The following is a 14,105-nucleotide window of genomic DNA, read 5'->3' on the forward strand; positions in this document are numbered from 1 at the left end:
AGAAACACTTATAATTAAATAAATGATTAATTGACCAAAACATTGGGACACATATTAGATTGGTAAAATGTAAAATTAGATAAATCATACATTATGAAGATGGTGAAACTGCACAAAAGATTTGTAACCAACCAACCCACACACTATTTGCATTTATATTGAAGATGTTTTTTATATATGTTTGTTAAAAAAAATTCTTTTTTATTTTTAGATACACAAAAAGCTTTGACAACGTGAATTGGCAATTTATGATAAAACAATTCGTAAATTGGTTTACGTAAATTTACGTAGGTTCGTAAATTCTATAAAAACAATTTATGAGAAACAGTCAGCTAAGATAATGATAAATGGAGAAATGACAGGAAAGGTTAAAATCAGGAAAGGTACAAGGCAAGGTTGCCCGCTATGCCCACTGCTATTTATTTTGACATTAGAAGTTTTGAACAGGACTATCAGAAGAAATGATAAAAGGAATAAAAATTAAAAAAGAAGAATATAAACTTTAAGCTTTTGCTGATGAGGTAGTATCGTGTTGGCGAACCTATGGCACGCGTGCCGGAAGTGGCATACGGAGCCATTTCTCTGGGCACGCGGAGCCCTCACCAATTGCTCTTCTGTGTTCCGGCCAGCTGGAAACCAGAAGAGCAGCCACCCTTTGCGCATGCACTCCAGGAAGATGATCTTCCTGTTTCCAGAGTGTGCATGCACACCGGCCAGTTGGTCTGGTTTCTGGCCCGCATGCAGGTGCAAAAACCAGCAACAGATGTGCGTGCCAAAAGTGGAGAGGAGATCCTGGCGGTCACTCCAAAGGGAGCAGAACAAGGTGAGCCAGGCTTTCCTCCCTGCCTGCCTGTCCATGCAGGCTTTTTGCGCAGCCCAGCCCCAGGCGGTCTGGACCACCAGCCGGTGAAGGCAGGGTGGTGGTGGTGCGCTGCCTGAGCAGATGACCCCCTGGCCTAATCTCCTTCTCATTGGAAGCCACCTTTCCTGGCTGATGGCTGCTCTCTCGGCCCCGCCGGGGAAGCTATAAACGCACCGCTGGGGCTCGTGATTGGCGGCCTCTGCATGGAGCTTTCGGCCGCCTCTCCCCAGAGCCCTGACACATAGCAGCTGCCTGCTCCTCCCTCTCTGCCTCCTGCCTGCCCTCATCCCTGCACCGGTTTGGGAAGCATCAGGAAAAGTTTGTGTGCTGCACTCAGGCAGAAAAGCAAGCTACCGCTGTTGCCAACATCGTGGCGAGCAGGCCAGCCAGGTCGGAGGAGACTGCCTGACGAGCTGCCTGCTCCTCCGGCAGCTTGCTTCTTCCCTGGAAAAGGGACGGCGGCATACAGCAGAAGTGCTCTCAGCCCCAACAGGGAAGCTCCAAATGGCCAGCTTGCTTGGGCTCCTCTCTGCTGGGAGCTGCAGGCTGCAGGGGGAAGGACAAGAGCAACTGGCTAACTCAGGCGCAAGGGCAGCATTTGCTGGCTGGGCGGCTGGCTGCCCCTCCTGCTGCTCCTTCCTCGGTGTTGGCTCGGCCGACGGCGCAGCAGCAGGTGTGGTGGGGGTCAGATGACGGGCCCAACCGCAAGCACTGTAATGGTGGGGATGCCGTGCCAAGCCAGGGAACGACGTTTCCCAGCAGGGAAGGAGCCCGTGCGTTCGGAGCTCACCGACTGGTCCGCCAAAGCCCCGCCAGCTGCACCTGCTCACCCTGCGGCTCCCAGCAGGGAGGAGCCCAGACAAGGTGTGCGTTTATAGCTTCCCCGGCAGCACTCTCAGCCTTGACATCTCAGCAGCACCATGCGCTGACCGCGAAATGGCTGTCTCGCCAGGGAACAGGCCGGTGCTTAGTTGTCCTCTGGTAAGAGGTACGCCAGCCCTCTTGGAAAAAGGGGCATTTTTGGGGGGTGCGCATGCACAATGCAGGGTGCATGAGCAGGGGGAAGCATAAGGGGGGTCATTTGTGCATGCGCAAATGGGGGCACGCATTGCATTATGGGGTGCCGGCATGTGGGAGCGTGACAGCGCTCACGCGCACAGACTTTTGGCACATAATGCCAAAAAGGTTCGCCATCACTGATCTAGTATTTATTTTGGAAGAACTACTTACATCGGGTTCTAAACTATTAAAACAAATAGAGGCTTATGGGAAAGTGTCTGGCTTAAAAATAAACAATCAGAAAATACTGATGAAAAATATGACAGAAAAACAGAAAAGAGAGATAATTTATTTTATTTTATTTATTAAATTTTTATACCGCCCTTCTCCTGAAGGACTCAGGGCGGTTCACAGCCAGATAAAACAGTAAAAAAGTGCACAATAAAACAGTAATTAAAAAACTTATTAAATGTAAGGCCAAATTAAAATCCATTTAAAACCATAAAACCCAATAAAATTTAAATCCAAATCCAAATCCAAATATTAAAAGCTACTAAAAATTTCTATGCCAGTCCAGCGTGAATAAATAGATATGTCTTCAACTCGTGGCGGAAGGTCCGAAGGTCAGGCAGTTGACGGAGTCGTGGGGGAAGTTCATTCCAGAGGGTGGGAGCCCCCACGGAGAAGGCCCTTCCCCTGGGGGCCGCCAGCCGACATTGCTTGCAGACGGCACCCTGAGGAGTCCCTCTCTGTGAGAGCGCACGGGTCAGTGGGAGGCAATCGGTAGCAGTAGGCGATCCCGTAAGTAACCCGGCCCTAAGCCATGGAGCGCTTTAAAGGTAGTAACCAACACCTTGAAGTGCACCCGAAAGACCACAGGTAGCCAGTGCAGCCTGCGCAGGAGTGGTGTTACAAGGGAGCCATGAGCGGCTCCCACTATCACCCGCGCAGCTGCATTCTGAACCAACTGGAGCCTCCAGATGCTCTTCAAGGGGAGCTCTATGTAGAGAACACTGCAGTAGTCCAAGCGAGAGGTAACAAGAGCATGAGTGACTGTGCATAGGGCATCCCGGTCAAGGAAGGGGCGCAACTGGCGAATCAGACAAACCTGATAAAAAGCTCTCCTGGAGACGGTCGTCAAGTGATCTTCAAAAGACAACCGCCCATCCAGGAGAACGCTTAAGTTGTGCACCTCTCCATCGGGGCCAATGACTCGCCCCCAACAGTCAGCCGTGGTTGCAGCTGACTGTACTGGGGTGCCAGTACAGAGTAGAGTGCATATGGGATCAAAGTACGTATAATACGTAATAGAGAAGATGGATATTCAAGTGGTACGTATAATACGTAATAGAGAAGGTGGATATTCAAGTGGTGAAAAAAGTGAAATACTTAGGATATATTTAACATCAAGATGTGTAACGATAAAAGGAGATAATTATTATAAACTGAAAAACCAAAGTGAGAAGGATTTGGAGAAATGGAAAAAGCTGCAACTTTCACTCATGGGGAGAATAGCAATTATAAAGATGAACATATTACCAAGACTATTAATATCTATTTCAGACAGTACCGATAAAACTTGAAACAACTTATATTCAACATCTTAACAACATAATAAGAAGATTTACATGGCAAAGAGAAAAAGCTAGAATTAAGTCTAAAGATGTTACAGGATATAAGGCTAAGGGGAGGATTTGGACTGCCAAATTGGGAAGTATATTACCAGGCAGCAGCACTGACCTGGAATAAGGAATGGGTGGAATTAAGGAATACAAGATTACTGACTTTGGAAGGACATGATTTGCAACTAGGATGGCATGCTATTTTATGGTATGGGAGAAGTAAGATACATGCATACTTTCATAGACATTACATAAGAAATCCATTGTTAATGGCATGGAAGAAGGTTAGAGATAAATACTATATGGAAATTCCAACATGGTTATCAACAATGAAAGCTTTAATACATCCAAATACTTTTAATCTTAGAAATATTGTTAGGTATAGGGACTTGTTAACAGACGGGGGGAATTGAAGCAGAAACAAGATTTGGAAGAAGAGGGGATTGAGTTAGATTGGAATATGTATATGCATATACAAGCAACATATCAGAAAGATATTAAACTCTATGGATTTTATTTAGAAAAGACTGAGCTGGATAGGATTCTCACAGAAATAGAGGACAAATTAATAAAAAAACTTATAACTTTTTGTTGGGAATTGAGTTAGAAGAGGAACAAGTAAAGGAAACAGATAGCTTCGGCTAAAAATTTGGGATATTTAGACAAATGGCAACAGCTATGGGAGAGGAATTATAAATTAATCATGTCCACTGCATATAAAGAAAATCAATATAAAATGTTTTATAGATGGCATATGCCACCTGAGAAACTGGCGAAAATATTTAAAAATAAATCAGCTAAATGTTGGAATTGTCATCAGTTACCAGGATCTTATTATCATATGTGGTGGACATGTCCTGAAGCCAAAAACTATTGGGAGAAAATAAAGGGTTGGTTAGAAGAAATAACCCAATAACATATTGATTTAAAACCGGAGTTGTTTCTATTGGGGATCCTACCAGAGAAAATTAGTAAAGAAAATAATTATTTGATTATACAGGTAATAACAGCAGCAAGAATAGTTTTTGCACAAAATTGGAAAGCAGAGAAAATACCCCTGGGAGGAGAAATTATTAAAAAAAATTTAGATTGTGCAGAAATGAACAGATTAACTTTAATGATTAAAGAAAGAGAGGATTCAGAATATTTTAAGATATGGGATAAATTTTACCATCGGTTAGAAAAAAGGTACAGATGGACAATTATGTAAGAAAATGATAATAATGTATTTGTGGAAAAATGGTAATAGTTTAAACTGAAGTGAAGAAAGAAGAAACAACAAAATGATGGAGCCAGAAAGAAAATACCTAGATATCACACGGAAGGAATTGCTGATGTTTTAAATGTATGTCTGTCTATATAATAAAAAACTAAAAAAAAAAATACAAGTCAAGTGTAAAATTTAAAGAAGATTGCATGGGATACTTGTAACAGACAGATATTCAGGAGCCTACATTGTCTTATTTTTTGTATCATGGGAATATTCCTGTTTTCCTATAAAAGGATGTGACATTTGTACTGAAATAAATAAATAGATAAATAAAAAAGTGACATTTACCCTGCATATCCCGGATAATTCTCTGTAGCTGAGTTTCACCACTACTTCTTGCCATTGCTGAAACTAAAATGTGAAGATTGCTCTTTTCAATTTCTCACATAGCTAGGTGAAAATTCATCTCGTCAGTTAGGTTAGTGGTAAATAGTCATCTCTTCAGAATCGTTAAGTCTAGAAGAAAACAATATTTGGAGTTACATTTGCTAACATTCTAATTAAAAGTCATGTTTAATGTTGTTTTTCCCTTCCTCAAATTATACATTTCTCAAAATTAAGACAAAAATCATCAAGGTTTTCATCTTAGGAGTCTGTATTTTTAAAATGTTTAACTGTTTAGGCTTCTGAAGGGTCCTAAAACTTATTTCAAAATATGGTGACATAAGAGGTCTTTTTAATTTTCTTTTAAAGTTTGAAATGGGTTTAAAACTACAAGTAGATATGTATCCATTTAGCACCTTTTGCGGGGAAGAAACAAAAAAAAACCCATCACTAAAATGAATGTCATAGATTCAGTTTGGGGGCCATGACAAAGTTAGGCATAGAGATACAACATAAATAAGGCATCAATGTTTCATTTCAACCCTATGAAGTGTCAGTATATGCCATATTTCTTGACTGCTTCCTGTACAGTTGACAGTGGATCATAAAGGCAGAAAATACCCAGTGTTTGAGTATCTTCATTGTCAATTCTAAGATCATATTGTGGAATGAATTGGATTTGTAATTCAGGTTTAAATGACTTGGAACTGGCACATAAATGGTTTATAAAGTGTTCTATATTCAGAATAGAAAGGAAATTGTCTGCACACTATGGAGATGTATAATGAAATGACAAATGCAGCCCAACATAGTCAATTCTAAGTAACTCAAACTGTCATAAAAGCTAAGAAGTGTTGTGGTCCTTCAGTTATGGTCAGTTTTGCCCGAGACAAAAGCCAATCCTGTGACCAGGATCATTACAGAAAGAATTAAAAAATAAATTAAGCATAACTGGTTGTATCCAAATCTGCTGACTCACATTTCAAAAATACATTGTAGAGTTGAATAAATTTTGAAAAAAATACCCAAAGTTGTGAAAAGGCTAGGAAAAATTCATTGTGTGGGAAGCCTGCAGGTTTTTCATTCTTTTAAAGGAGCACTAGATCTGTGTTCAGAAATAGCCCAACTGACAAGTCATAGGAGTGGAACATGTCCATGTCAGTAACCTGTTAAGCAACTTTACAGGTAGCTAAATATACCTGTCTCTCTTTGCCCAACTTCACCCACACCATATAAGAGAAATTAATTTGTTGTTGTCCTTGTCAGCACATGATATTTAGATGAGAAAACAAAACAGCCAAGGGAATCCTGATTTTTTTTTTAAGCAGCATATTTCCTTTCCACATACGTTTCTGCTGTTTTAGGGCCATTTGATCATACTTTTACTCACAATTAATCCAGCCTGCTGTTTATTCAACAGCCCGTTTGTGCCCCAACATATTTTATCACGCAGCTAAACATCAGGTGCACTCCAGCAAATATTTTCTCAACCAAAAGAGCTGCAGCCAATAGTTTGACTTAACCGAAAGCAAATGAGAGAAGAACCCTGCTCGCATTTAGTTGCTTCCCTAGAAATGCAAAGGCCCTGCCTGCTCCTTCATTCTTCTTGAATCTTTGTTTTCTGCAAAGTCGATATTGCGCTCAAACTCAAAGTATTTATCTGCTGTTTGTGGTGGGTGAGTGGTCGGCCTTGTTATCCAGAGCCTAACTTCCAACACTTCTTTCCGAAATCAGAAAGGAAACACTACAGACAGAACGATAACTGCAAAGTGCCAAATTAAAATGACCAGGACGTCTTGCTTGAAACAAGGCGAAAAAGAAACGAAGATCTGTGTGAACTAAGTTATGCTAAAAAGTAAAATGGACTCTATTCCAGCCATTTTAGTCCTGTTAAGTCTCGCCGCTCAACAATCATCACAGCCAGGACACTGCAGAGTATCAAGGGAAAACAAGCAACAAGTGTTAATATTAAAGTTGCTGCAATAAGGAATTGACACCCAAAAACAAAGTAGATAGATTAGCTTCCACCAGCCACTCTTTGGAGAAGAAATAACCTTTATCGGGGCGCTTGCGCGAGGTGGTGGATGGAGGAAAGGGGGTGGCATTATTCCAACGAAAGACAAACGCATATTACCTCAAACTCAAGGCAGCCATAATATCGCTAGCCTCTCCATATTTTCCTACGATTCCCATGATTCACAGAGGCAAAATAACTCCCGTTGCTCTTCCGGGCAACTTTTTTTTTAACCCTTTAACTGCAAATCATAAGCGCTTTACTGAAAAGCTAGTAGTTTTGTGTGTCTGCGTGACTGCAAAAATCAAAGTTCTTGAACACTAATATACCTTTTTATGATTGAGAATTGGCTTAATAAATGCATTGATCCACCAAGGTTTGAGAATTTCACTGGAGTTTTGTGGGGGTAATGTTAATGTTTGTTTAATTTCCGTATTTATCCCATTCCAATCTTTTCCCAAGTGTTGCCTACAAACTCAGGCATCCTGAACTTGACGTTTGGTTCAAGCTGCCAAGAATTTGATCCCCAAATTTGAGAGAAAGAGACACTTTTGTTTTGCAAAGAAGCATCTTTGTCCACTAGAAACTAGAAATCACTAAGTAATTCAGGCAAAGCAAAAAGCATTTATTATGGCAACACCAAATCTTTTTATCAGAAACAAATAAATGATATATACATTTTTATGCGTAATATATCAGAAAACAAATAATCAAACAATAAAAACAATGGGCCAAGGCATATAGCTGGGTGTTTCACTAGACACCTATATACCTTGATGAACGTATCTTTTCTTTTATGTACACTGAGAGCATATGCACCAAGACAAATTCCTTGTGTGTCCAATCACACTTGGCCAATAAAAAATTCTATTCTATTCTATTCTATTCTATGTACCTCCTACAATGTGGGAACTTAACTTTCAGAGAATGTATGAAGACTCCTCTAATGAGAGCATAAGGTGTACAATGAAGGATTTACCTGAATGGCCCCCAATTTCAGAGTCCAAAATTAAATCACTCATTGGCCAACTCAGAACTGGGAAGGCCCTAGGAGTTGACTTCATTTTTGGAGTGGTTTCAGCAGTGCTGTTTACTTATTTATATCGCCTCCACTTGCCATGTCCCAGACGATTGGGGCTTGGCAATTGTCCCAATTTTTAAAAAGGGAAAAAAAGATGACCCTGCCAATTATAGACCAATAAGTTTGCTAAATACAATAAGCAAACTCTACACCAAACACCTTCAAGATAAAGGAGTGGTTGGATCTTGAGAACTTGATTATTGAGCAAGCCAGGTTTAGAGAGGGGAGAGGCACCATAGATCAGTGCTTAGTCCTTCATCATCTGATTGAAAAATACTGAAAGGATTTGAACATACACAGAGTGTAACCTGTTGTATTCGCAAAACAACAGCAAGAAGTGAGGCAACGCAGGAGAACCATTAACAGTTCTTTTATTAACTACAAACAATTAACTGAGGTGAGCAAGCAAGCAAGCTCTAAACTGACAGCCCTTTTATATTGGAGCTGTAAACAGCTCAGCCAATAGCAGCTCCTTAATTCTCCCGCCGGCTATAGCATTGGCGGTTAACCAATCAACTGCTGGTTACTGGTCATGTGTTCTCCAGCCGAACACAACACCCCTCCCTTCCCGGATTGCACAAGCATAATCGGCCAAGTAGGCTGGACGGCTCCTGGCTCGCTCCGACCTGCGCAGTACAACCGTACCAGGTGCTGTTGATGGGACCCGCACAGGAACTTCACAAACTTCTGGGGCTTGTTCAGCCGCGCTGGATGGAAACTCGTTGGACCGGTCCTGATGTGGCCTTTGAGGTAAATCGACAGCTGGTGAAGTTGTGGGTGGACTATCAGGATTGGGCATGTTTTCTGGACGGGACTCTTTGCTTTGTACAGGTGGTGGCTGATTCGATGCGGCCAGATCTGTGTTGCTCGGTACATTGGATGGGGGCATGTGGCGGCGGCGCAGTTGATCCACATGGCGTCGCCACATGCGACCATCTTCCAACTGAACCCGGTATGAACGGGGGCCGGTCACTTCTTCTATTTGACCTGGTAGCCACCGCGGTCCCCCAAAATGCTGGGCATACACCCAATCCCCACTTGGAATGCGGGCTCCACTGGTAGAATCAGGGGTTTCTCTGGCGAGTACTCAGGGTGCAAACGATCTAACACAGTCCTCAATCGGCCCATCAACAGTTCTGCCGGGCAGCGGTTAGTCGTGGGGCATGGAGTGGTGTGTTGTGCCAATAGGTAGGTCGCTATTTTGTCTCGCCAATCTCCGGAAACTAATTTAGCTAGGACTTCTTTAGCTGAGCGGACTGTCCTTTCAGCCAGGCCATTCGAGGCAGGACGAAATGGAGCAATAGTGGCGTGGCGAATGCCCTGCTTTGCCAGGTATGCTTGGAAGGCCGCTGAGGTTAGCTGCAGCCCATTATCTGACACTAAAACATCAGGCAAACCATGAGTGGCAAAAACTCTCTTAAGTGCATGGATCAGTGCCTCTGAGGTGGTAGAGGTCATTGAGACAACCTCGACCCACTTAGAGTAAGCGTCAACGATAATCAACAACATGTGACCTTGGATGGGGCCGGCAAAATCTATGTGGACGCGGGCCCAGGGGCTTTTTGGCATCTCCCATTCAGTGGCCACTGCCGCTGGAGGAGCTGCTCTATGGATCTGGCACCTTGGGCACCCGGCCACCCACTCAGCGATTTCCCCATCTAGCCTTGGCCACCACAGGTAACTGCGGGCTAATGCCTTCATGCGGGCGATGCCTGGGTGGCCTTCATGCAAGACATTGAGGATCCGGCCACGGAGCTCATCTGGAATTATCACTCGGGAGCCCCAGAGTAGGCAGCCTCTGATGATAGAAATTTCATGCTGCCTGACCTTGTAAGGTTGAAACTGAAGCCAACTGCCCAAGGGCCACCCTCCTTACCCAGTCGGCCCCCTGGCGGAGGGTACGGTCCTTGGAAGAGAACTTCGCCACATCTGATGCTGACACTGGAATAGCCTGGTCGTCGATAAACAGGACTGATGAGGCAGGGGCAGGGTCCTCTGCAGGAATTGGAAGGGGGCAATGGCTCAATGCGTCCGCGTGCCCAATAGCCTTGCCTGGCCTGTAGACCAAGGTGTATTGGTATGCCGCTAAGAACCCAACCCATCGTGTCATCCTTGGTGACAGGATGAGGGGGGTTTGACGATCCCCAGCCAGGATGCCCAAGAGTGGCTTGTGGTCGGTGGCAAGCGTGAATGCACGGCCGCATAAGTAATCATGAAAACGCTTGATCCCGCCACGGCTGCCAAAGCCTCCTTATCTACCTGTCCATAGTTACGTTCTGCTGGAGACAAAGTCCTAGAAAATGAGCAACAGGAGCTTCTGATCCATTTGGTAGAACGTGGCTCAAGACAGCTCCTATCCCGTAGGGTGAAGCATCACATGCCAGGAGCAAAGGTAAGTCCGCATGGTATTGCATGAGGACACTGTCAGAGGTGAGCAGTGCCTTCACGGCCCGGAAAGCTGCGTCCTCTTTCCGTCCCCAATTCCAAGGTGTCTTGCTGTTGAGGAGGCGATGGAGAGGTTCTGCGACTGTAGCTTTATGTGGCAAGAATAAGTTATAAAAGTTAAGGAGGCCAAGGAAAGCCTGCAGTTCAGTCTTAGTCGTGGGTGTAGGAGCCTGTTGTACTGCACGCATTTTGCGGGGTAGGGTGCAGACCTCGCTCATCGACAAGAAAACCAAGAAATTCGACCTGGCGAACGCCCAGTATGCACTTTTCACGCTTTAGTTTAAGGCCAGCCTTCCGGAAACGGATCAAAACGGCACGGAGGCGGTGTAGCAACTCAGCCTCATCGGTGGCTGACACAAAGATGTCGTCGAAATAGGGGACGACCCCCGGCAACCCATGTAAGAGTCTCTCCATCAGGCATTGGAAAATGCCGGGGGCCACACAGACCCCGAATTGCAGCCGGCGACATTTGAAGGCACCGCGGTGAGTCACGATCGTCTGCGCCCGCGGACTCATCATCTACCTCAAGCTGCTGATAGGCCTGTGCCATGTCGAGCTTGGCGAATATGCTGCCGCGGCCCAATGAATGCAGAAGATGTTGGACCACCGGAACAGGATACGGGTTTGCCTGTAGAGCCTTGTTGAGCGTGGCCTTGTAGTCCGCGCAGATCCTTATCGATCCATCGGCCTTAATGGGGATCACTATAGGCGTCTCCCAGCGAGCATGGTCCACTGGTTGTAGTATACCTTGTGCCAATAATTTGTCAATTTCCTGATCAACTTTAGTGCGAAGGGCGAAAGGAACCCTGCGAGGCTTAAGGCGAATAGGAGCTATTGAGGGATCTAAATTTAATGAGATGGGAGACCCCTTGTATTTGCCTAATTCCTTACTGAAGATATCAGAGAATTCCTGGAAGAGATCGGAGAAGTGGTCTGATGCAAGAGCATGTATGCCTGTTATGACCAAACCCAATGCATCGAACCACTCCAGACCTAGCAGAGAGGGGAGAATGCCATCAACAATTATGATTCTAAGGCGATCATTAAAGTTCTTATATTGAACTTGAAAATACCCGGAACCCAAAATGGGAATGTGATTACCTTGGTAATCATGAAGCTTTAGTCGAGCCCGATCTAATTGGTGTTTTTTAAGGGAGGGCACTAAGCGGGAAATGGTGTGCCACGCTATGATAGACACAGAAGATCCCGTGTCAATCTCCATTCTACAAGGTTTATTCTCAATATGGACTGTGAGGAAAAAAATTTTCCTAAGTCCTGACCTGGCATGACTTACTCTGGTTTCCCCCTGTTCTGTGCCCCGGTGAATAGAGAAACAATTTTCCTCAATCCGTTCAGCCCTATCTCGCTGCCGTGCATCACGATTGGGTCTCACAGGGTTGAAATTAGTATGCTGTTTTGCAGGGTTGGAAATTGAGGGCAGCGTGGCCCTACAGACTCTAGCGAGGTGGCCCTTCTTGCCACAACGCCGACATTCCACGTTCTTAAATTTACACAAAGAACGGTGGTGGTTTCCTCCACAACCTAAGCATGGATTCTGTGGCTTTTTTTCCTCTGTCACCCAACCCTTCCTAGAACTCGAATTAAGACGGCTTATCTCTTCCTCCTCCTCTGAGAACTGATCAGAAACCATCTCCTGCTGATGCACTGTGGCTGGTTTAGCAGCTGCAGCAGTGCTGAAAGGCTTCCTTATTTCAGAAGCCGACTTAGCAGACAGTTCTGAGGCTTGAGCCTCATCTATTGCAGTTTGAAAAGTGATATCTGTTCTGGCCAGTAGGCGGCGCTGCAATTCGATATCCCTGATACCACAAATAAATTGATCCAGAAGGATATCCTCCAGGTCACTAAACTCACAATAAAGGGCAGCCTTCCTTAACGCTGCTGTGTATTGACTTATAAGCTCTCCTCATTCTGGTACCTGTGCCTGAAGGCATGGCGCCTGGCTACTCTTGAGGGCAAGGGAGCATAATGTCCCTTCAGCTTATCTAATAACACCCCCCATGGTACATCCTGAACATTTTGAGGCGCCAACAGCGCTCGGGCTGTTTCAAACATGTCATGCCCACATATACTAAGGAATACTGCTAATTTCCTGTCATCGGGAAGTCTCTTGTAGTCATTTGCGGCCAGGAAACAATTGACCCTGTCTACAAAGCAGTCCCAGGATTCCTTCGCCTGATCGAATGGAGCGAATGTGGAAAGAGTGGCCATTGATCAAGGAGACTTGCCTGAGGTAATTTAGTCCTCAATGTCTTGTTGCCTTGGCTCTGCTCTCTGGCTAGCTCTCATGAATGGCTTTGTTCCCCTGCGATCTCCGCTAACAAAATCCTCGTCGCCAGTGTTGTATTCGCAAAACAACAGCAAGAAGTGAGGCAACGCAGGAGAACCATTAACAGTTCTTTTATTAACTACAAACAATTAACTGAGGTGAGCAAGCAAGCAAGCTCTAAACTGACAGCCCTTTTATATTGGAGCTGTAAACAGCTCAGCCAATAGCAGCTCCTTAATTCTCCCGCCGGCTATAGCATCGGCGGTTAACCAATCAACTGCTGGTTACTGGTCATGTGTTCTCCAGCCGAACACAACATAACCTAACACAGCTCTTGCTATTTCTGCTGAGCTGAGCTCCATTGTAACTTAATGCACTACCTGCATAGATAAAGTCTCCAGGTGAAATGGCAAGCTTAGCCTTGTTATATTTCAAAATGTGAATTCTCTCTGGCGTAATAATCTAATGTGAGATAACAACTTTAGCAAGCCCTAGGCTATATGCCAGAAATATGTATTCCTTTTTCCTTGTGAGCCCTATTGTTCCCAAACGCTGGGAAAATCGAGCTTTTGCATGAACTAATGGATAAGAAATTATGCTTCTAACACAATGATGGGTTGTGCATGAACTATGTGTAAACAATTGTTGGAAGAAATGTCCATCTGGGTTCAATTCCAAGTGAGAAAAAAGACACTGGAAACATGGAGACTGCTTGGAAAGATAGTTTAACAGAAAAGAAAAACGAGATGCTGAGCGTGCCTTGGTTTTATGCCCTCTATGAGCTTTGAACTTCCTGGGGCACAGGAAGAGTATCTTGATTCTTGTCAGACTTCCAGGGGGTGGGGTCTTAGTGTAGGATATGAGAAAATTCAAAAATAAAATAGTATGTAGATATATATGTTATAAATGCATATAAGTAAAGATTCAATTTTGCTTAGGCAGGGGGTTGGACTGTTTGACCTGCAGGGTCCCTTCCAGCTCTGCTAATCTGTTAAAGCTGGAAAGTTTCCTTTAAGTTGGTCTGCATAGACTTGTGCTGACTTGGAAGCTGGGATGGCAGTGGTAGGAAGAACTGAATGTTTAATGTTATGAGATGAGGAGTTAGAGAAAGTAGAACCTACTTTCTACTTTCCTAGCATCTACGGACCCCTCCATAATTGGATAACAGCGTTCCTGTCAAACAGACAACAAGTGGTCATAA

General features: G+C 44.2%; 2 protein-coding genes across 2 annotated transcripts in view; both read right to left on the reverse strand.

The window, feature by feature from the left end:
• Positions 1-7,286, reverse strand: part of FYCO1 (FYVE and coiled-coil domain autophagy adaptor 1) — a 238,226-nt gene extending 230,940 nt beyond the window's left edge. The window contains exons 1-2 of the mRNA XM_058183372.1: positions 7,212-7,286; positions 5,042-5,209 (exon numbers count right to left, since the gene is read on the reverse strand). Coding sequence (XP_058039355.1) covers positions 5,042-5,096 — 55 coding nt within the window. The 5' untranslated portion in view covers positions 5,097-5,209; positions 7,212-7,286. The remainder of the gene's footprint in view (positions 1-5,041; positions 5,210-7,211) is intronic.
• Positions 7,287-9,150: 1,864 nt separating this feature from the next.
• LOC131198228 (uncharacterized protein K02A2.6-like) lies at positions 9,151-11,839 on the reverse strand. The gene is made up of 5 exons (XM_058182720.1): positions 11,197-11,839; positions 10,937-11,126; positions 10,113-10,352; positions 9,401-10,024; positions 9,151-9,301 (listed from the first exon to the last, which is right to left on the reverse strand). The coding sequence occupies exons 1-5, from the start codon at positions 11,837-11,839 to the stop codon at positions 9,151-9,153; spliced, it is 1,848 nt and encodes a 615-aa protein (XP_058038703.1).
• Between the last annotated feature and the right edge of the window lie 2,266 nt (positions 11,840-14,105).

Source organism: Ahaetulla prasina, chromosome 4 (assembly GCF_028640845.1).
Source record: "Ahaetulla prasina isolate Xishuangbanna chromosome 4, ASM2864084v1, whole genome shotgun sequence".
Taxonomy (NCBI): domain Eukaryota; kingdom Metazoa; phylum Chordata; class Lepidosauria; order Squamata; family Colubridae; genus Ahaetulla; species Ahaetulla prasina.